Raw genomic sequence first — 20,539 nt, 5'->3', positions numbered from 1 at the left:
CTGTGCCAACTCCATCTGATGGCAATCAGACATTTGTCTTTTACACTTTGTGTTAAACTTTTTATTAAATGTACATTAATAAAAGAAAAAAGTTTTTTTGGGCTTCCAGGAGGCATAGGTCAGTTCACTGAGTCTCAGGTCAATCCTTAAAGGTTGGCTAACTTAGCTGAGACTCCTGTAAAAACAAGTCTACATGACTCCAGCTCCTCTTTTTAGTCATCTTTCTCTGATATAGGTGTATTATAAGAGTGTATTTGTATCTGTATAGTAATGCATGAGGAATGAATGGGGTTTTTAACTAGAGGAAACGAAACATCCACCAACGTGTCAATGGCTTCTGAAATAGGAGTTTGGCCATCTTTAAGAGGGAGTCAGAGTGGGAGAGATCCTGTCTTATCGTAAATCTTTAAGGAGGAGACACGTCGTGCGTCGTCCTTCTGCCTGTGTGGAGTGAATAAAGCGCAGCTCCACAGCACGACTCAGGTTTCACTGTTTTTCCGTGGGCCGCTCGAGCTCGGCCGGACTGAGACCGCCTTTGTTCACGAGAGAGCGACGTGAAGGAGGAGAGAGAGAGCGGGAGAGAGAGAGAGGGAGAGAGAGAAGGGCAGCCGGGAGCGCGCTGCGGGACCGCTGAGACTGTGCCATGGCTCGGGGAGACACTGCGATACTGAGGTGAATTTAATGAATACTGCAGACATTCGCTGTCGCACTGACTGTGAGAGTGATGTGAGAGTGATGCCACCTTTAAACTTTTCTCCTCTCAGACTCACTCTGAGGTTCTTTTGCCTCGCTGCTCTGTGGCACTGCCATCCAGGGTCTGCCTTCCAGCTGCTGGAGGGTAAGTTGTGCTGCACTTTCTTTGCTGTGTGGTGAAAGTTGTGTGAATTACGCCGCGCTATTCAGAGAAACGCAGAGAAGCGTCAGCAGCGTTTTCTCCGGCTCGGTTCATTGACTGAGTGTCTGCGTGTTGGAGAGCCGAGAGCTGTGTGAGCTGAAGCTGGGAGAAAGTTTCAGAAAGTCCTGTGTGGAGGTTTAGCGGTATTTAAACCAGGCTGCTGCATACATGCTGCACCATCAGTGAAGGTCGTTGACCATTTTGCGTTTTCTGTGAGTTCTGTTCGTGTAGATCTGTGATTCTAGCGGAGGATGATGCACTGACGGGAGGGCGCCGTTATCTAGGACTCGGTCCATCACTTCAGACGCTCTGGGAAAGTCACTGCGGCTGCGCTCCACTCAGCACATCAGCTCTCTGATTAGCGTTCTGGAGTACTTGCGTTCTAACTAGAGTACTTGCGTTCTAAATAGACCACTAGTGTTCTAACTAGAATACTTGTGTTCTAACTAAAGTACTTGTGCTCTAATTTATGTCCTTGTGCTCTAATTTATGTCCTTGTGTTCTAACTCATGTCCTTGTGTTCTAACTAGAGTACTAGTGTTCTAGAGTACTTGTGTTCTAACTAGAGCACTTGTGCTCTAACTCATGCACTTGTGTTCTAACTAGAGTACTTGTGTTCTAGCTAGAGTACTTGTGTTCTCACTAGAATACTTGTGCTCTAACTAGTGTACTTGCGTTCTAAATAGAGTACTTGCATTCTAAATAGAGCACTAGTGTTTTAACTAGAATAATTGTGTTCTCACTAGAATACTTGTGTTCTAGCTAGAGTACTTGTTCTAACTAGAGTACTTGTGCTCTAACTCATGTACTTGTGTTCTAACTAGAGTACTTGTGTTCTAGCTAGAGTACTTGTGCTCTAACTAGCGTGCTGGCGTTTTTGCGTTCTAAGTGGTGTATTTTTTTTCATGGCTTGGTGTAACCAACTTATGGACCTAGGCTATGAAGAATGTGAGTCTCTAGGGCCTTTTATTTTTTGGCATAATTTGAAAATAACAATTGACCTTTGCATTGTGTAAAATTTTGGTGGTAAATGGACCAATAGAAATGGTCCAAAATCACTTGGAAGAAAACATCTCTTCATTTTACATTAGTTAATCAGTTAAGACTGTTTATTCCCTCTCCTGTTAAGTTACATTTTTGGAGACACAGGGTTTTGTCACAACAGTGACAGTATGCTACATAAAAAATGATGACAGCATAAAGACTAGCACCAATTAAATAATATGCTGTCACTCATTTCTTTACAACAAGAAAACAAAAAAATGAGTAGTATGCAACTGGATTATGGACTAACATTAACTAATTATCAATGAAAATTTAAATACTGAAATGCAGAAAATTAAGAAATAAAATTCATGACTGTGACTGTATTCAGTGCAAAGATTAATAATGATGCCTTCACACACATAAAGACCTTTCTGTTGTTATCACTGGGTTTAGCTAATCTAGTTTGGGAACCACACGTCATCTACTGGAGCATTGTAGAATCGCTGTTTGTGTGCTAGATAATGTTAGGTCACTTTCTTCCCCTCGTTGACCACTTCTGGTGTTTCAAGAGTTTTATCTATTATCAAGCTTGTTATTTTATAGCGTGCTTGCTCCCAATTTGATAGGGAATTGGTCTAATGGTTGCCATTTCAGACCACTAGTTTCCTGTAGAACAACTTTAGATCCCTTTAGGAAATCATGAAATGCATCTGGAATCAGACCCAGAGCATCTGTTAAACCATCAGAATGCAATGATGCAAGGCCCCAAGGGCCAAGGCTGGAGTCTGTATAGCCGATAGAGTTAATTTGGCTGTGCTGTTGTTCTATTTAGCTTACTTGTGTCCTAAATTGCATGCTGGTGTTCTAACTGTTGTACATGCGCTGTAACTGATGTGTTGTCATTCTAACTGACTTTTGTTCTAGTTTGCGTATTTGTGTGTGCTGATGTTCTAGCTAGCATACTTGTGTTCTAATTAGGCTACTGATGTGCTGTTGTGGTCTAAGTACAATGTTTATCTTAGTATCGTTTTATATGCACTTACTAAGTGTTATTCTTGGCCAGGCCATTGAATTATCTAGTGCAGGGGTTCCTACTTCTAGTCCTGGAGTACCATCACTCTGCACATTTCAGTATTTCCCCTGCTCAAACACACTCTCAAGAAAAGCTTGTTAATGAGGTGATGAGTTGAGTCAGGTGTGTTGGGAGTAGGGAAAACACTGAAATATGCCAGGCAGGTTATTTCAGGTCCAGGATTAAGAACGCTAGCAGTGTATTAGTGAATCAGGGCAACTGGGCTTGTGTGGTGAATGTTTTCTCTCTCATATGAGGAAATTTATCCGTTCAGAAGTTTAATGCAAGTCAGCTCTTTGAATTGCAGCCATCTTGTAACTTGCCCTATGCAGTAAGCTGAGGTATTAAAGCCAGTTCATTGTGCTTGGAAAGCAGTGAAGATGCTCATGATGCTCTGGCATCTGAACGCTGCTTCTTTATTTCTGGGGACTGAGGAGTTCCATGACCCGTCACTGCGCCATGATTTAGTATGCGCTCATGTAATCAGTAAAGTAAAGCAAGACGTTAGTAAGTTCTTCATTGCCGAGTCCAAGATATGTGGCACAGTATTAAGCATAGGGTCTGTTTTTTCTGCTGTAGGCAACAAAGAACAGTCATAACAAATGCAGTGGGGATTATTAAATGCAATCATGTAATTAAGCTTGAAAAATCCTTTCCTCATAATTATATATTTGTAGTATTTATCTTCCATTTTAATCCAATTTGTTTTCATAATGATAAGTTAATGACTTTAAACTTTTCAACTGCCAGAGCATTTTTCTTACCCTACATGGTGAAATACTCAATAGCTGATTTATCCTCCATTATTTACAAGCAATAATGACATAAACAAAACAATAACAGCAGAAACACATTTTCTTCAAATTCCTGCCTACTAATTATTGTGCCTAAGGGACATGCCATGAATCTGAGGTGTCTGGATACCTCATATTTCAGAAAATTAAATTAAATGAAATGTGGGCCTTTAATTTTTCCTGAGAACCAGTAAGAATGGTGTCAGCCTGATTGAAACTGTGACGGTGGTACATTTTGTTGCCAGGGTCAAGTGAGTACCTATGTAATGGCACTCAAGGTCAATGCTACTGAAGGACAAGCTCTGATTTTTACCCTAATTGGTCTAGTAATGAGTGATGGTTGGCCAGATGTAGTCTCCTTATCTATATGAATCACTAGCATATTGCAATTGTGTCAAGCAATGCAGACCATATAATAACCCCTTAAGGATGACATCATACACAAAGGCCATATTGTATTCAGTCTATAAAATAATGGACTGGGCAGCCGTGCTCCCTTTAAGACTGACCTGCTCCAGACATGAAGAATGCCTAAGAAACACTTGACTTCTCAAGTTAATTGTGAACTTAATATATTCTAAGATGACTTGGCTGTTTGGACTGGAGCACTGTAATTGGACAGATTTGTGAATGGAAAACTGTTTTATTACTTTTTGCATGCCAGGTGTGGAGAAATAGCTTTTGATTATGGAGCATTTGGAGCAGCAGTGTGTATGAGCTTCTGCCGTTAGTGCCTGATCTCTAATACTGTATAATGCTTCCTGAGGCTTGACTGAACGATGCGGTTGTACCGTTGCCATTTTCATGAGGACTTCTGTAATGCAGTGAGTCATCATGTAGGAGAACACAGCCAGCACTGTTGTGTATTTGCCAGGCAGACCATTTGGGGACAAATATTTCCAGCCCCAGCTGTAAACACAAAAGAAATAAAGCTGTTGTTATGGAAACAGCCCATGACTGTGTGTTAGCAGGAATGCAGGTTCTTTTCTAATTCAAATGTTTGTTTGATTCACAAGCTTGACATCTGCAGTAGTGTGTATGTTAATTCCCACAGTCTGCTTGGTGTCTTTGTGAAGAGGTGTTGATTAACGTTATGTAAACCTCTTTTGCAATCAGCTTACTGGAGAAACCTTTCACTGTCTTGCTTTCTGTTTTGTTGCTCTTGGCTTAAAATGGGTCCAGCACGAATGTCATGATTATCAGAAAAGGCTGCTTGATTTCTAACATGAATGTCCATCAGCATTGGGCCTCACACCAAATATTTCATTCTTTCATTAGTTTTCCACACAGTGGGAGTGGAACACTGAGAGAACACTGAGACCTAACCTCTAGCTCATGACTGCCCCAGGACAAGCAACAACTAGTGACCATGTTTACATAAGTACTTGGTCATGATGTCATGACTCCTCAGTCACCCTGGATCCACTAACAGCTCCCGACTTCCATTTTTCACTCTTAAAACTTAAAGGGCCACTTCCGCCCCTTCTGAGGGTGAGAGAAACTTTTGAAAAAACAACTGCTTTGGGTGGATTTATGGGACTGGGTATTTTAAATGTGTTTTGTAACTTCTCAGCCTTAGCATTAGCTATGGCTTCCATCTGCATTCATGTGTGCATGCACATGCTCCTTCAGCTCCTCCAGTACTGACCCTCTAAAAATTTGACCCAAAGTATTTATAGCTTTTCAATCATTCTGCCCACCTTCAGTATAGATCCTCAGAAGTGGGGGTTACCTAGCCTTTAAGGATAACAAAGCCAGTGTATGTTGTTTCCCACATAATTACTGAATAATACGCCTTACGATGCAATGAGCCTGGGAATGCATGGGGTGAATCAAATCCTATCTGCAGCTGGAGAGTTTTGGGGATATTCTATTTTTTTTTTTTTCAAATTGACAAATTGTAGAGAGTGTGTGGAATGCTCCTTTTAAGTAAGAGAGTCTGCCATAAAGTGTCTCGGGGTGGAAGCTGCCAGGCCCTGCCAGCCAGAAAAGTGATTTAAAATATCACATTAGCTGTTCTTGTGTGCACTTGCACTCAGCTGACTGAAGCTGTTTGATTATCATGTGCTGTATCTGGTTGCACTGATGGCACACTCAAACAGGGGGGCAGGTGGGGAAACAATCAGCCTTTTTCAAAAAAGAAAGACTCATGTGTCTCCACCAAAAAATGGCTTCTACCAAGTCTGTAGTCTTACATTCCTCAAAGACATGTGGAGAAGACAGTGGGGATCACCTTTCAGACAGAGAACTGGAGTCAGACCTCTGATCTGATTTGTTTTAGGTGCTGTTATATTACACTGACAGGACAAGATGGTCAGAACATGGTATGTGTGTATTGTTTGAAAGGTTTGTTTGTTTGTTTGTGGAGGTCTCTTGCTTGTGTTGATTTACAGTTTAATGTTCATCCTGCGTGTTGTGTATGCTGCCTGTGTGTGGGATAGGATATGTATAACCCACATGCAGACAAGATTTGTGGGTGATTGTAGGTTAAACATCATTGGGGTGACAAACACACAGAGATGAAAAAAAATTAAATGAAAAACAAATCAAATAAAATAAATCAAAGATATCTTGTATCTGCTTCTGTGACAGCTGTTGAAGCTGTTAAGTAGCTTAATACATGAAGGACAGCTGCAAACCTTACTTGCACAAATGCAGCATTATTCATCTGTGGGATTTGCAGAAGTGAGAAGATTTTTCCTTAGCAACACTGCCTCCAATTTCTGGAAAAAATAAAACAGAGGATGTCAAAGCATCAAGAGGAAGTCCTCGAAAGTGTCCAAACAAGTGCTGTAGTGACACGCCTTTCCCAGAATTACTTCAGGGAAAACTTTGGCAAATTCTGACTTTTTTTTTTTGTGTACTACAACTCTGGAGTCACTGTGGACTTGGACACTATATGTCTAAACGTATCTACACATACATTCTATTTAAAGTATTCAGCAACTTTAAAATGCACCCATTGCTCACACAGGCTTTGAGTTGTCTCTATAGAAGTCTGTATAAAAATGATTAAGGTATATTATGGTATGCTCTAGAGTAGCCACACATGGGTCAAAGACAGCCATGTCCATTGCCAGGCGTCAGCTAGATGGCATAATGCCCACAGCTTTAGGTTGCTGAGCTTTGGAACTGCATTCTCTGGAGTAAAGGCACTCCATCCAATACTGAGCAAAGGGGGACAGGCGCCCTATTGGAAATGTTGAATGAGCAAGTGTCTACAAACATTTGAACATATACGGCTTATTTTCTAGACGGGGTGGACCACATATGCCTTTGGATCAAGATTTCTCATTTGAAAGAAAATGTAATACATGTTTAGACTCAACCCAGCCCGTATTGTACTAATGAGGCTGTGTGAGCAAAGTAGTGAGCGTGATTGACTGAGACTCAACACTGGTAGATCTCATGGCTTTCGGATCTGGAGAACAGGTTCAGTTATCCTGGCAATTGTTGTCCAAACACACAGTCTTGGTTCATTGAGGCCAGAATGGTGCCCAACGTGCATCTGTTTAGCATCTGCGCTTTCAGCAGTGACAGTAACCTCCCAGCAGCTTCAGCCTCGTGCTCTTCCAAAGAATCATCTGTATCATCTCCAGCACATAATATATCTCACCGTTGCTGTGACAGTTCAAAAATCATTCACTGTAAACATTTTCCAAATAGTACATACCACCATTCTAAATCTTACCCATCTGAAATTCTTTCATTTTCTATTTTTCTACAATCTTTCATAAATCCATTAAAACTTATAGCTGTCAAACACAAATGGAGAATGTTTGTATTCCACCCACTGCTCACTGTGTGATCGCAAAGGAATGTCCAAACAGCAGATCTGGAAAACATAGCTCTATGTAAGAGGCATGGCAAAGGAAGTGACTGAGAAGGGCAACATATCTGTGATGAAATAACGATGGTAATGAAAAGGAAAACAGGAAAGTGTGGCAGGATGGTTCCACAGCTTCCATCACACATCACGGCCACTGGAAAAATAAACACTATAAGGTAGCTTTTACAATGACATACACTACTGAGCAGATTAATGGGGACGTGACCTCTCTTTTGCAGAGGCATGTGGTCCATGCGCTGAGTACTCCCTATGTGGGCTTTAATAGTGTCAGTCAGTCATTCCTTTTAAACATATAAATTGCTTGACCATATTAATTAATCACACTATGTCCCTATTAGTTTGAGCACAGCTATTTCAAATATGTGCAGTGTATTTTAAATGGTCAGTCTAAGTACAAGAAGAATAAACATGACTGTTATGGACCTATCAGGTTCATAGCAGCACTTTCTGAATATTGTTATATATTCTTAAGCTATTATTGTGAAATACATCTATCATCAGTGGTTTATTGCACACTTCATCTACTTTAAGCGAATGTTCCAAGACCAGGGCATTCAGGTTTTTAATACTGAGGCTATGGAAGTTAGAGAGAATAGAAGAGATTAATTGATATAAATTGGTCTGGTTTTCAAAAACTGTATTCACAACTACTAATAGCATTCATCGCAACTGACCAATTGAGACTCTGTTCTTAAATATTGAATTATTGCCAATCAGCACTCATCCATATAGAATACAGAGACATTTATGGGTTATTTTCATCTAGTCTGGATAGAGTGAATAATTGGAAAGTTCTTGTCAACACTGGACAATAGAACAGTGGGGACTTCCAGCAGGTGTGCATGTTTTCAGATTGCCAGAGAAACAGGATATGACCGCCTACGCTGAACCTGTGCACATGGTGCACATGGCTATACACTAAAGGCAGTAAAGTTTCTCTTAACTTTTATTGGGTAAGTTGCTACATGAAAGAAGTTACAACAGAACTATAGAGAACTGATAATGACAGAGAAAAGGGAGATGGTGTGAACAGATGTATTGAATCGACCTGCTTTGTAGGTTTCTTATGGCTGCTCCCACTTTAATTTCCCATACGGGCTAAACAGCTACCTGATTGTACCTGCAAGTCAAGTGCTGGCAAGAGATTCTCGTTGCCAGTGTCTTTTAAGGACATTTAAGTAGATCTATAGCAGCCAATTTTCCAGTAACAGATTAAACTTAGTCCTGGACAAAACGAACTCACAGTGGTGATTCTTCTCTAACAGTGCCCTGTTGTCCGCATTGCAAGATTGTAAGGCTAATCTTAATCTGTATCTGGAAAGTTGCCATGCACTGTCTTTGTTACCTGTGTCTGTGTTAACTGCACTAGATGTAACCAGTGTGTGGTAGGATCTGTGCTGTGCACTTGTGATGAAGACCAGGAATCTATCAACTTTAATTGATGTATTTTCTGATGATAAATCAATTTCATTACTGTCCTTAAAAGTAAAATATGTCTTATTATTATAAGTTTAACTATCTTATTATCAAAAAGGCATAACAGCAGAGATAACACTGATGTCATTTGAGTAACCTGTAGGCTACACAGTCATACATACATCAGTATATAGTTTTAATTATATTATAGATATAGATGTTGTTTCTATGTTGCAAAGTCAAAGTGAATTTCTTTAATACATAATGAAAATCAAGTTATGGATATATGCCAAGATATTGCATTTGTGTTGTTTTAGATCTAATTCTTTTTCCTCTTCTTCTTTCTGTTGTCTCCATATATTTACAGTTACAAAAAGGTAGATTGAACTTGATGTAAAGGTTTCAATGCATTAAATCCACAAAAACATCTACTGGGTTCAAAACGATCTCAAGACAACTAAACATTAATTAATTAACTAACTTTGTTTAACAAAACATTAAACTATACTTAAGTATAAAAAACACAATATTGCTTCTGAGGTTGTTTGCCCTGTGCACCAATACACCAGAGTGACATTCACTCACACCGTATCTTACAAGGCAACTCACTGCTGTGTGTGTAAGTGAAGTTAAACCAGGACTGGAGTTTTGCAGAGTGCTCATATTTATGAAATGGAAAGAAAAAATATTGAGTATCAGGTTCATGAACATTATCAATTCTTATATTGTGGCAGACCATTACTTTATCCCAAAGAACCCTACAACACAGGTAGTAAGGCTGTGATTAAAAAGTGTGAATAATTATATATCAATAATTCATATACCATGCTGTGTGACTGTTAGGTATGCATGGTAAAATATTTTGCAGAAACAGTGCCCTGCCAATAAGTTTATAGTTTAAGCACAACAGCAGTACACTGAATTTGAATATTCTCTCAAATGATTCAATCATTGACAACTGATTCTGTTTTATTGCCCCTTTTCTATCTTGATGGTCTGAGGTAAAGTGATGCCAATAAAGGAAAGATAAGTATGGACAGCTATGCAGATAGATGAAATCTGGCATGGGTGTCATCTCTCAGCTGTGCTGCAGCTGCGTCACATTTTTTAGGCGCGACATTACTGTAGGCCTGCAGGAGTGGCATGTAGGCTTTCCGCAAAGGCATCAACAGCCTGCTCTCAATCAGCCTTACTGCTCAGAGCCAGATCCATCATTCACCCACATGGAGCCAGAAACACTCCCTGACATTCCACCCCCTTTCTCGTTTTCTTTCATTTAACCAGTTTATTTACCCCCACTCTTCCTTTCCCAGACGGATTGTTTTAGTGGCTAATCGCCACTTTCTCCACTTGCTTGATTAAGCTGTTAAAAGCCTAATGGAGAAATCTGCTGCTACTTGCTTGTGTTTAGAGTATAGTTATGGCTTCTTCTCTCACTGAGCGGAGCAGTGTTTAATAATATGTCTATAGCTTACAAAATGCGGTCATGCTGCACACTGCCAAGTCATGAAATGATTAAAGCAGTGATTAGGCTAAAGTACATGTGGCCCTTTGGCAGACACAACACGCTTTGCAGAGGAGCACTGCGGCTCAGAAAGTTTATCATGCATGTTTTTCAAGAGGCAGAATTGTGTTTCAGCCTGTGCAACCAAAATTTATTCCGTGAGGGCTCGTTTAGTTGGGCTATTACATATAACTCAATGAGTTACAGTTACCAGCGCTACATTGTGTGGGCCAAGAAATCGCCTGCACTATTTTGAAAATGTTCTAGTTCTTTCCAGGCAGTTACCTCCCATGATATTTGGATTAAAGCTGATAATCAAATGTGGGTTTAGGATTTCTTTCAGTAAAGAAATACCTCTCAGCACTGAATTGTTCAGTGTGTGATACCTATGGGATGATGTTTTATCACGCAACGTTAATAGCACTGATCACGCTGCTTGACAATTCTACATTTGCTTCCCTTGGAAGAAACCATTTACTGGTTTGGATTAATTGATAAATTAGCATCACTCATGTTCTGTCTTTCCAAGTTAAATAAGCAGCCTGTGATGTCAATAGAATAAATTCAGTTATGACAAGCCAATTAAGGGAACATACTGAAAGTACTTTCTGCAACATTTAGGATTTAGTTAAATCACACAGAGTCAGTGTACAATTGCTTGATTCAAAGTGCAGAACCAATTCAGTTGGTTTATTTAACGTGATTTGTATGTCAGTACATTTTTCGCCATTGCTTATATCCAAAGCTTAAATATGCAAAATACTCTAGTAGTACTGAATGTTACTGATAAATATATTATGGCCTAGGATGATATTTTAGTTAGCATTAATAAAGTGAACTCAAGCACCCTTGCTTCCTGAGTATTGCTACTCTATGCTAAAATAATGTTTTACAAACCTAACATAGCTTGCTTTGATTGGACTGTTCTGTTCAATTTTCATATCTAAAATTACCTCAAAGTTTTGCACAGTAGACCTCATACAAACAGAAACCAGATTTCCAGAAATTTTGACTGTTCTTTCAAAACAATGTGAAGCACTAAGCTAATGTCATACATTGCCGTTATCTAACTGTTATCTATTAATACCATGCTTGAAAAGCCATCCTGGAAACCTTCCAGGTCGCCAACCACGTGTGGCACTATTATTTTAGCCGAACAATACTGTCAGCAGTCTGTCAATTGAAAGCTAACAGCCAGACGTCTGCCCTGGAGCTTCTTACATTCTAAATTTCCAAATGGATGAGTGGAGAACTTATCCCAAGCCACCATTTCTCTGGGAACAGTTCCTGCAGCCAAATTGGCACACAAAGCTAAAACCACAGGACTAGCTGCTTTGCATGATGTCCCTATTCTATTCAAACACTTTCATCGGCAGGGAGGACTTGCTGAGTCAAATGTAGAAAGCTTTGTGTGAGTTCAGTACACTGTTTTCACTCAATTTAAGAGAGCATCTGGCAAACTTACTACTATGAGTCTAGAATAGCAGAGCTCTCACTCCAGAGTCAGAGGGAACTGAAGACCGAGGAAGGGCAGTGGATGGAGTTGCTACTGTTACATAATTTGAACAAGTTAGAACGGAAAATAAGCACGTAAGACTGGTGAAAATAAGTCATTGTTTATGGAATTACCCTCTAACCTTCACATATTCTGCTCAGTGTAAGGTTGCTTAATTGTTCATAAATAAACCAATTTGTTCTAGTTCCATAAGGAATCAATCCTGTGATACCTGTATTAAATATCTCTAATGCTTGGCACTGGGCGTGGTGATCCTTAGGATCATGTGTGGCTTCTGCAGAGCATCCCATTTAATTGGCAGCATTTTTGTTGGAGATTTGTATGCACAACACCTGTATCAGTAAGGGGCATTTGAAAGTAGCAGAATTCACTAATTAAATGGGATCTGTCGATACTTTTGGACATACAGTGCAGTAGCTTTCCTAAACATTAAAATTGTACCCCTAATAAGCATTGCCCTGGGATATTTATCCCCACATGTTTTTGTCTCAAGAAGGGAAAGTTGGCTTTATGTAATAATGGACATTGGAGTCATGTGTCCAGAGCTATGTTGTTTGCATTTGGTTACTTCACTGAGCGCTTTTGTATTTGACAGAATGCTCTTATTTACAGAAAGGATTGGTTCCATTTTAGTAGGTAACTGTGTCCAAGTCATACATTTTCTTGGAAATCAAGGCTGTTTCATTATTCCAGAGGTGGCTTGCCAGTAACAAAGAAGAATGCAGGGCTCCCTTTTGCCAGTAAAGTCAGTGTCAAAGCCCAAACACTCTGAGACAGTAGCTTTTTCTAGTTAAATCAAACAAGCACACTGTTCCAAGAAGGAAGACCTAACGAGTAAAAAACAAATAATAGCAGTATGGAACACATTGTGCTTTATTTATAGGCTTTTATTATGAATGCAGCAAATGGTATGGATTTTTTGGTTGTATTATTTGAACATCCAGGGGTTTCATTTCCAATTGAACAAACAAATCAAGCTCCTGAGTTCCTGCAAATGAATCTTTCATTAATAATAAAGTTCTTCAGTCCCTGCTCAGTGGAGTCCTAGCCAGCTGGATTCTCAGAAAGCTGCAGATGAAATTCTTAAATATCCTCCAGCCCTGTGATGTCTCTGGCTGGCCTTCTAAAGGGTCATATTTGTCATGGCAACATAAAGGCCTTTTACTATATCAATGTGTCTCTCTCTTGTTTATTTTGACTTGTTCATTTCTGATGCTCCAGAAGGCCAAGGTCTTTGTTGATTTTCCATTGGGTGATGCTTCTTTCTTTATTTTGTGGGTAGCTGAGATGGAGAAAGAGGAAGGGAAGCAATCTGTCAACATGTGGTTGGATGGAAACTTGAAGAAACATTTAGAAATTACATGGTCACATATTAGTTACATGTGTTTTTACGTCTTTGCCAAGTACTGTGCATAATTTATATCAATTACTAGTTTATTCTTTACATTAAAGAGCTATAATGAGTATATCGCCTAAGCAGTTCTAGTGTAGGTCTAGTTTACTTCTCTTGGCTGAGAGAAGAGCAAATGAGAACTAAGAAGCTGGACAAGGTAAAGGCAGAGGAAACAGACGTCAGACAGCTGAAGAGATTGAGGGCAGCTAAGAGGCTAATTTGAAGGAAGGGGACAGGGAGTGAGATGAAGGATGGATAAAAAGCAAAGAGGCAGAATAAAGGGAGTCAAAGAGCAGAATAAATAGTTGGCTTAAAGTTTGGAAAGGAACTGGGGTCAGCTTTGAAATGTATTCTGATGTCTTCTCTGCAGTACATCTGTGATAAATCAGATAAATCATAGCTTTTCTTTCTGTGATTCATTCAGTATCAGATATCATGCATCACTATATCTGTCACATAATCTACAAAATGAACTATTTACTTTCAAAGGCAATTTTTTTGTGGTAGAAAGCAGCTCAAGAAATTACTCGAGAGCAGATAAAGAGCAGCCTCTTCTAATATGTATCTGAATGTTTTGTAATTTGTGGTCTACATGGATGGATTTAAGTGAAGGACACACCTTGCTTTGAACCTGTCAAAGCTTTTCTCAGCGCATTTTAGGACCATCATCTGTAGAATCATATGAGTGGAAGTGAATGTGGAGTTAAAACAAAGCACAGTGGTTCAGGATCAAAGAGCTACAAGTGCAGGCAATGGCATCAGATCTCCAGCATGTGGATTTATGAGCCTACTGGCTAGCTGCTAGTTTGCATTATACTTGCAAGATTTAACAGTAGAGCTAGGATTTTATGTACGCATCTATGAAATGTTACAAATATGGGCATTAATTCTAGAAAGGTGACTACAGTGGACTTTAAAAAGCCATTTAAAGTACACTGGACCTTAAAACTATGTTATACCCTTGAGGGTAGTAGTGGGTGCTATGGCCAAATTTGTATTTCACAGTATGATAAAAATGTCTTTTTTTCTTTGTAAATGTATTTTTATATTTTTTCTCATAAAGCTATTTTAGATACTTATTTTTGTAGGTTACATTGTAACTTCTTATTTTGAGATGTCATTCTGGGACCTCTACAGACGCATGAATGTATCTGCTGCACAAATTAAAGTGGAACAAGAAATTTGAATAATAAGCCAACTTCAGCCTTATAGTATCCATCCATCAGACACTGCTTGAATTTGGAAAATATTACAGCCATTCACACTTTTGAACCATGACTGTAACATCCCTGACACGTCCACTCAGCTAAAGGGCCTAACATTAGAATGGTTTGCACTGTTTGTTCATCACATTATCTGTGCTTATTTATGGCACACCAGTTTAATGATTATGACAAAACAAAAATGTAGCTGGATGATACACAATCACATACATTTTGTATTGGTATCATGCATACCTTGCACTGTGAGAGATGCAATATTCGGATCCTAAATCTCTCTTTCTGATGTGCAATTGCTGGTCTTGTGCTGTTACTCATCTCCCAAGCAATGCAAGAGCATGCACAGCATGAAAAAAAACTCACTGGATGCCACAGGCCACACAAAAACCTCAAGTGGATCCACAGAGCAGTGCTCAACAGATGGGTGACAGACAACAGAAGGTTTTGGATGAGCTTTGTAAAGGCACAGATTCAAAGCTGCAAGTGGTTGCTCCACTGGGAACAGACATAAATATGTAGTGTGTGTGCATGTGCATATGTTTGTGAGGGGCAGGGGTGGCTATGAGATGCATCAACGCAGTTCACAGGATGGATAATCAGTGAATATGAACATTTCATATAAAGACACAGCAATCAGGTCATCTTGCACATACAGCTTGGCAGGTACTACTGTTTATGTAGGTCATGTTTGTTATTCCCTCAAATGAGTTCCATGAATCAAGCATTCACACTTTTTGCCTGGGGTGTTTCCGTGTCCTGAAAACACTGCCATACCACATATACATTGGTGCAGTAGCAATATGCAGTCATTAGGAACAACTTTTTCTATGCCACCCTGAACTTTACTGTAAAACTCAACTGATCTGTAACATCTTAAAGAAGCCTTAGCTATTTTAAGTCTGTAGCCATGTTCTGCAAATACCTCAGGCCCAAATATTTATTAATGTTTCATTCCATCTGTATGAATCTGCCTACAGCTCTTCCTTTCGTTTACCTTACACTTGTACAGGGGAATTTCAGCAATTTGTAAATTTTTTTGCAGAATTTAGTGATTGAGGCGTAAACGAAGTAATCCTTAGTGTTTTCATGCAAAATGATGCATTGTAAGGCAAGACAAGTTTATATATGTAGTGGCTTTCATATATAGTAGTAATTCAAAGTGTTTCATGCAAACACAGAAAAAAAGCATTAGACCATAATGCATTAGACAACTAATGACATCTTGAGATCTAGCACCCCAAAAAGGCTTTTGCAAGCATAGTTACAAAGGCACATAAAATAGAAAGTAAAAGACAAAAATAGAATAGAAAAAATAGAGAGGCGTAAGTGTTTACAAAAGAATTGCAATTGCGATTTTAGAGGAACTTGATTGGAGCGAAACTTACCAACACAAGTTTCTTTACAGTGGTGATAGTGTTAGGAACCTGGGGCTGTTATGTCTACAGCACACATAAAGCTATAGCTTTGGCACTAAGATAGCTTTATTGGAGACTCAAAATGACCAGTGAGCCTACCTGTGTCTTCTGAGGTTTCATATATATATATATATATATATATATATATATATATATATATATATATATATATATATATATATATATATATATATATATATATATATATTAATCTTCCTGTCATTAAAAGATTAAAAAAAATGTTTTAGGCCTTATCTCAACACTATCATAATATAATGTATCTTTGTCAGGCATCATATTTGTAACCATTTGACGGAAATGTGTGAGAGGTTTTAAAGACATGAAACGCTTCAGACATCTGGTTTCTATCACCAAGATGAAGAAGAAGTCTCAGAATGCTGCAATTCATATCAAACCACCCTGAATGACTTTGCTTACATTTTCATAAAGGTTTTTAAGTGGTTCTTGGCTTGGAAATACCTTTAGTATAGAACTGTTACTGTTTTGTGGTAGTTATTTAAACTTTAAATTCATTCTTCACACACACATTTCATTTGGCATTGCTCTGAAGGACTCTTTTAGGGAAGTTATATTCCCTTTAGCATTCTTTCCTTTCAAACCTCTGTCTTCGCTGCATCTCATACATTTTTTCCCTGCATTTGGCATGGTCATTAAGACAATCTGAGACAGCATCTTTGTAAAGCCGAGTTGTGAAAACATTTATTGAGAAAAGTGCTGTAAAAATAACTTGGCCCAGTTCTGCTGTGATGTAAGTGTCCCATGTTAAAAGCTTGAGCAAACTCAGTCAACTAGTTTAAGTCATTGTGAAATCACATTGAATGTAGTGTTAAGAACAGCTGGTTTTACTCTTGAGTGCTCAGTATTACTCAGTCACATTAGGGGTATTTCTAACAAGTAGACTAGGAAATAGGCAGTTAAAGGACTATCTCAGCCCTTCATATAAATAATGGGCAGGAAACGTTCTTCTGGATGAGAAAAAAAGTGCTGCTGATGGCTTCAACTCAAGGATGACAGTGTGAAAGGAGTCAGTTCTGTACTGGAGCTTTTTTAGACTAGGAGGATCTGTGCTGTACTGGAGTATTTGAAGAAGAGTCATGAACCACAGAGTGACAGTGCACATACTGTAACTAGATCTATTTGTAAGACTCCACAGAAAATGTATACTTTGGTACATTTGTTCTATTTGTATTAAAGCAGTCTCTACCAATTATATCAGTAATCAAGTATTCTGAACAGTGCTGAACTGAGCAATAATAAATCATGCATAGGCGTTCAACAACTCCAAAACACTTTGGAGGAAAATGATTAATTAGGGTGTCATAGACATTAAGACCTTGAAATGGGTGCGTCCATCACACTCTGCTTCTTACTGCAAGAGACACAAGTAAGAGTGTATTGTCATCATGCAAAATGTCATTTATGATTCACCAAGAAATGAATTTCTTCTTATTGAAGAAAACTGATGATTTTTATCAAGTAATCATAGCATATCTAATCTGTATATTTCACTGATCAGCTGGCAACATGCAGGTTTACAACTAATGATATCTTTTTTTTTTTGAGAAGCAATGAGTGAAAACATCCTGATACAGTATATTAGATTGAATGTTACAGCGCTTATGTTGTTTTCAGTTTATAATTCACACAGTCTCTCTTTCTCTCTGTCTTTCTGTGCTTGACAATTGAAAGAACTCGCACCCACCCATCAAGTCTACACTACACATCAAAAGTCAACACTTTCCCCATTCTGTCTGTCACTTTGTAAATACGTTTAAATTGTCCCTCTCATATCCCCTCCACGTACTACCCCCCAACCTCCACCCCCAAAACTCCTAGCTTCCATGTTACTCAGAAAGCTTCACACTCAAACTCAAAGGTCGGTGCCTGAAAGGTTACATTTTGGAGGCAATCTGCCAAGAGTGCCAGCAATTTTAGCTACATTACAACTTAGTGTTTTTACTGCTTCACAGCTGCTCAAACACGGATGGAGGCTGTAGAGTGCCCAAGTGTACGCTCTATAAATCCTACACAAACTTCATAGGATTGCTGAGACAGCAAGAATATAGATGATACAAGGTAAGAACACACAACTCAAGTAAACTCAATGAAAAGAAAATCAAAAAGAGGTCTCCTAAATACAGTATCGCTGTTGTTCTTCTAGACAACACTGAGATCAGATGAAAAGACAGGGGAGAATTTTAAGTCTCCTGCAGATGCTTCTCCTGAGCAAAAGAGTCGAATCATCTCACGTGTCCTTTTGAGTTTTAATGACACATTGTGCTCAGATTTGCCTAGATAATAACTTTCAACTTTATCTGCTACTAAACTCTAATCTCTCCTATGGCTTTCCTGTATCTCATGTATCCTTTTTGTCTAAAGTTATTTTTCCTAACCATTAAAATCCCCTCAAGAGCAAGCAAAGAGCAATAAAATTTCCCTTTTTTCATAGATTCTGTCATATTTATGAACATTTCAGTGTTTTTACACTTTTATAGACTTTTAAAAACTTTGTGTAGTTCTGCTCTCATTTATCATATTTTTTTTTCTATGTAGTATTTTTGCCATATGATATTTGCCTTATGATCCAGATTGCATAAGGGCACTGGGCATTGCTCCAACAGGTTGGCTGTCCTGGGGATTCAATTGTATTTATACTAGTTATGAACAGAACAGCATACATTTCTGAGTATGTTTCATCCGTAATTTTATAACTGTTCAGCTTATTTCATTTATAAATATGAGAAATAGGATCCAAACCACCACATGAAAGGCGCTTAAATGGTTCTTGGCTTGGTTGCATGTTTCTAGGGAAAGCCTTTACTCATCATGGAAACCTTACATTATGTAGCTGTTCTTTACACTTTAAAACGGTCCTTCACGCTCTCTTCCCATTTACAAAAACTATTCTTCATTGAAATGTTCACTAAGAGGTTCTTAAAGAAACTAAAGATGGTTCTTGTGTGTCATCACTCTGATGAGCTCTTTTTTGCATTTTTAATGTTCAGACTGCAGAAAGCTGTAGGAGTAGAACACTGTGTCCAATACCCACAAATTTGCCTCTTAAACATTTCTCTCTCTCTCTCTCTCTCTCTCTCTCTCTCTCTCTTCCTTCCTCTTTCTTACACTGTTAGAAATAAAGGTACCATGCAGGTACATGATTCGTTCATCAAGGTACAAACAATGTAAGTGTACCCTCAAAGATACAAAAGCGGTTTTAAGGTCCAATTGTGCACCTTAAATAAGTTTTTCCTAGTGGAACAGTAGACATTTGTATCTATTTATGAACTACTGTTTTAAAACAGAACAATAAAATAAAAGCCTGGAGATGAGACGTGTGGAGTCGGCACAACTTAGATTAATTCAAATGGATTATGGTACAGTTATGTACCCTGACTAAAGGTACTGAGATGTACCCCTGAGGGTACCACCACAGTGACAAAAAAGGGTACTGCCCCAGTGACAGTGTCGTACCTTTTTTCTGAGAGTGTACTGATGAGAAAGTAGTCCTGGTCCTGTCTTAATGATAGCAAATTTCTGTCTTCTACCCTCCTGACCTCTTGTTCTTGGCACCAGACTCATACAGATGAGAATGTTCAGTTTAATTGTTGCTCTAAACAGCAGGCGTCACATCTCCTTGGGTAATTTTAAAATGGCTGTTTATTTCCCTTTGGAGTGCAAATACTATGAAATCTGTGACATTTTAGCTGATATATGATAGACTAGTACACTTAGCAGCCTCAAGAAATGCAGTTTGATCACTTTTAATCCAAAAGTTATCCTTCATCATTTATCCTTTAATAGACATCTGTGGATTTGTCAGTCTTCATCTCTGTGCATTATGATATATAGACCATCTGCAGGGAGTTCTTTAACCCTCTGTTATGGCTGTATATGCTATAATGAGTGATTTACACCAGTGACATCTCAAACCCTTTACCCAGCACTGAAAGCCACTGCGTGGTTTTGTGTGTCAAAAAAGCCATGATGTGGAATTCAGGACATATGTGATTATAAATCTTCTCATGACCAGATCCTGAAAGAAAACTTTATAAATCAGTTGCTCAGCCTCAAATAAGAACCCAGTGGTTTCTGAGAAAGACTATGACATGTTTATGTAGTTGTTTGATGAAAGAGTATTATAGTGACTACAGTATATATATATATATATATATATATATATATATATATATATATATATATATATATATATATATATATATATATATATAATGATTGTGTTAATGTTTTCATAGATCCTGAGTGATCTTCACTCTTCTGTACCTTCCATATCAATGAAGAATCACCGCACAGCAAAGATGAATATTTTTCCGGCTCTAATACCCCAGATTCAGTTGACTTATCCATAGTCCACCTTTAAATTCATTCTTTCTGTAAATGCAGCTACTGTTCGATTAAATCACATTCCTCCAACAGTCCAAAGACATGCAGGTCAATT

General features: G+C 38.6%; 1 protein-coding gene across 3 annotated transcripts in view; it reads left to right on the top strand.

Annotated features, from left to right (window-relative positions):
- Positions 1-429: 429 nt before the first annotated feature.
- col15a1a (collagen, type XV, alpha 1a) overlaps positions 430-20,539 on the top strand; it is a 93,681-nt gene continuing 73,571 nt past the window's right edge. For 2 of the 3 annotated variants that reach the window (XM_017721393.2, XM_017721392.2), the window contains exons 1-2: positions 430-672; positions 765-838. In XM_017721393.2, coding sequence (XP_017576882.1) covers positions 644-672; positions 765-838 — 103 coding nt within the window. In that variant the 5' untranslated portion in view covers positions 430-643. The remainder of the gene's footprint in view (positions 673-764; positions 839-20,539) is intronic. The other variant, XM_017721394.2, reaches the window with a different exon arrangement.

This window comes from Pygocentrus nattereri, chromosome 3 (assembly GCF_015220715.1).
Source record: "Pygocentrus nattereri isolate fPygNat1 chromosome 3, fPygNat1.pri, whole genome shotgun sequence".
Lineage (NCBI taxonomy): Eukaryota > Metazoa > Chordata > Actinopteri > Characiformes > Serrasalmidae > Pygocentrus > Pygocentrus nattereri.
Note: the sequence above shows the minus strand (reverse complement) of the source record. Positions and strands in the feature narration are given on the sequence as shown.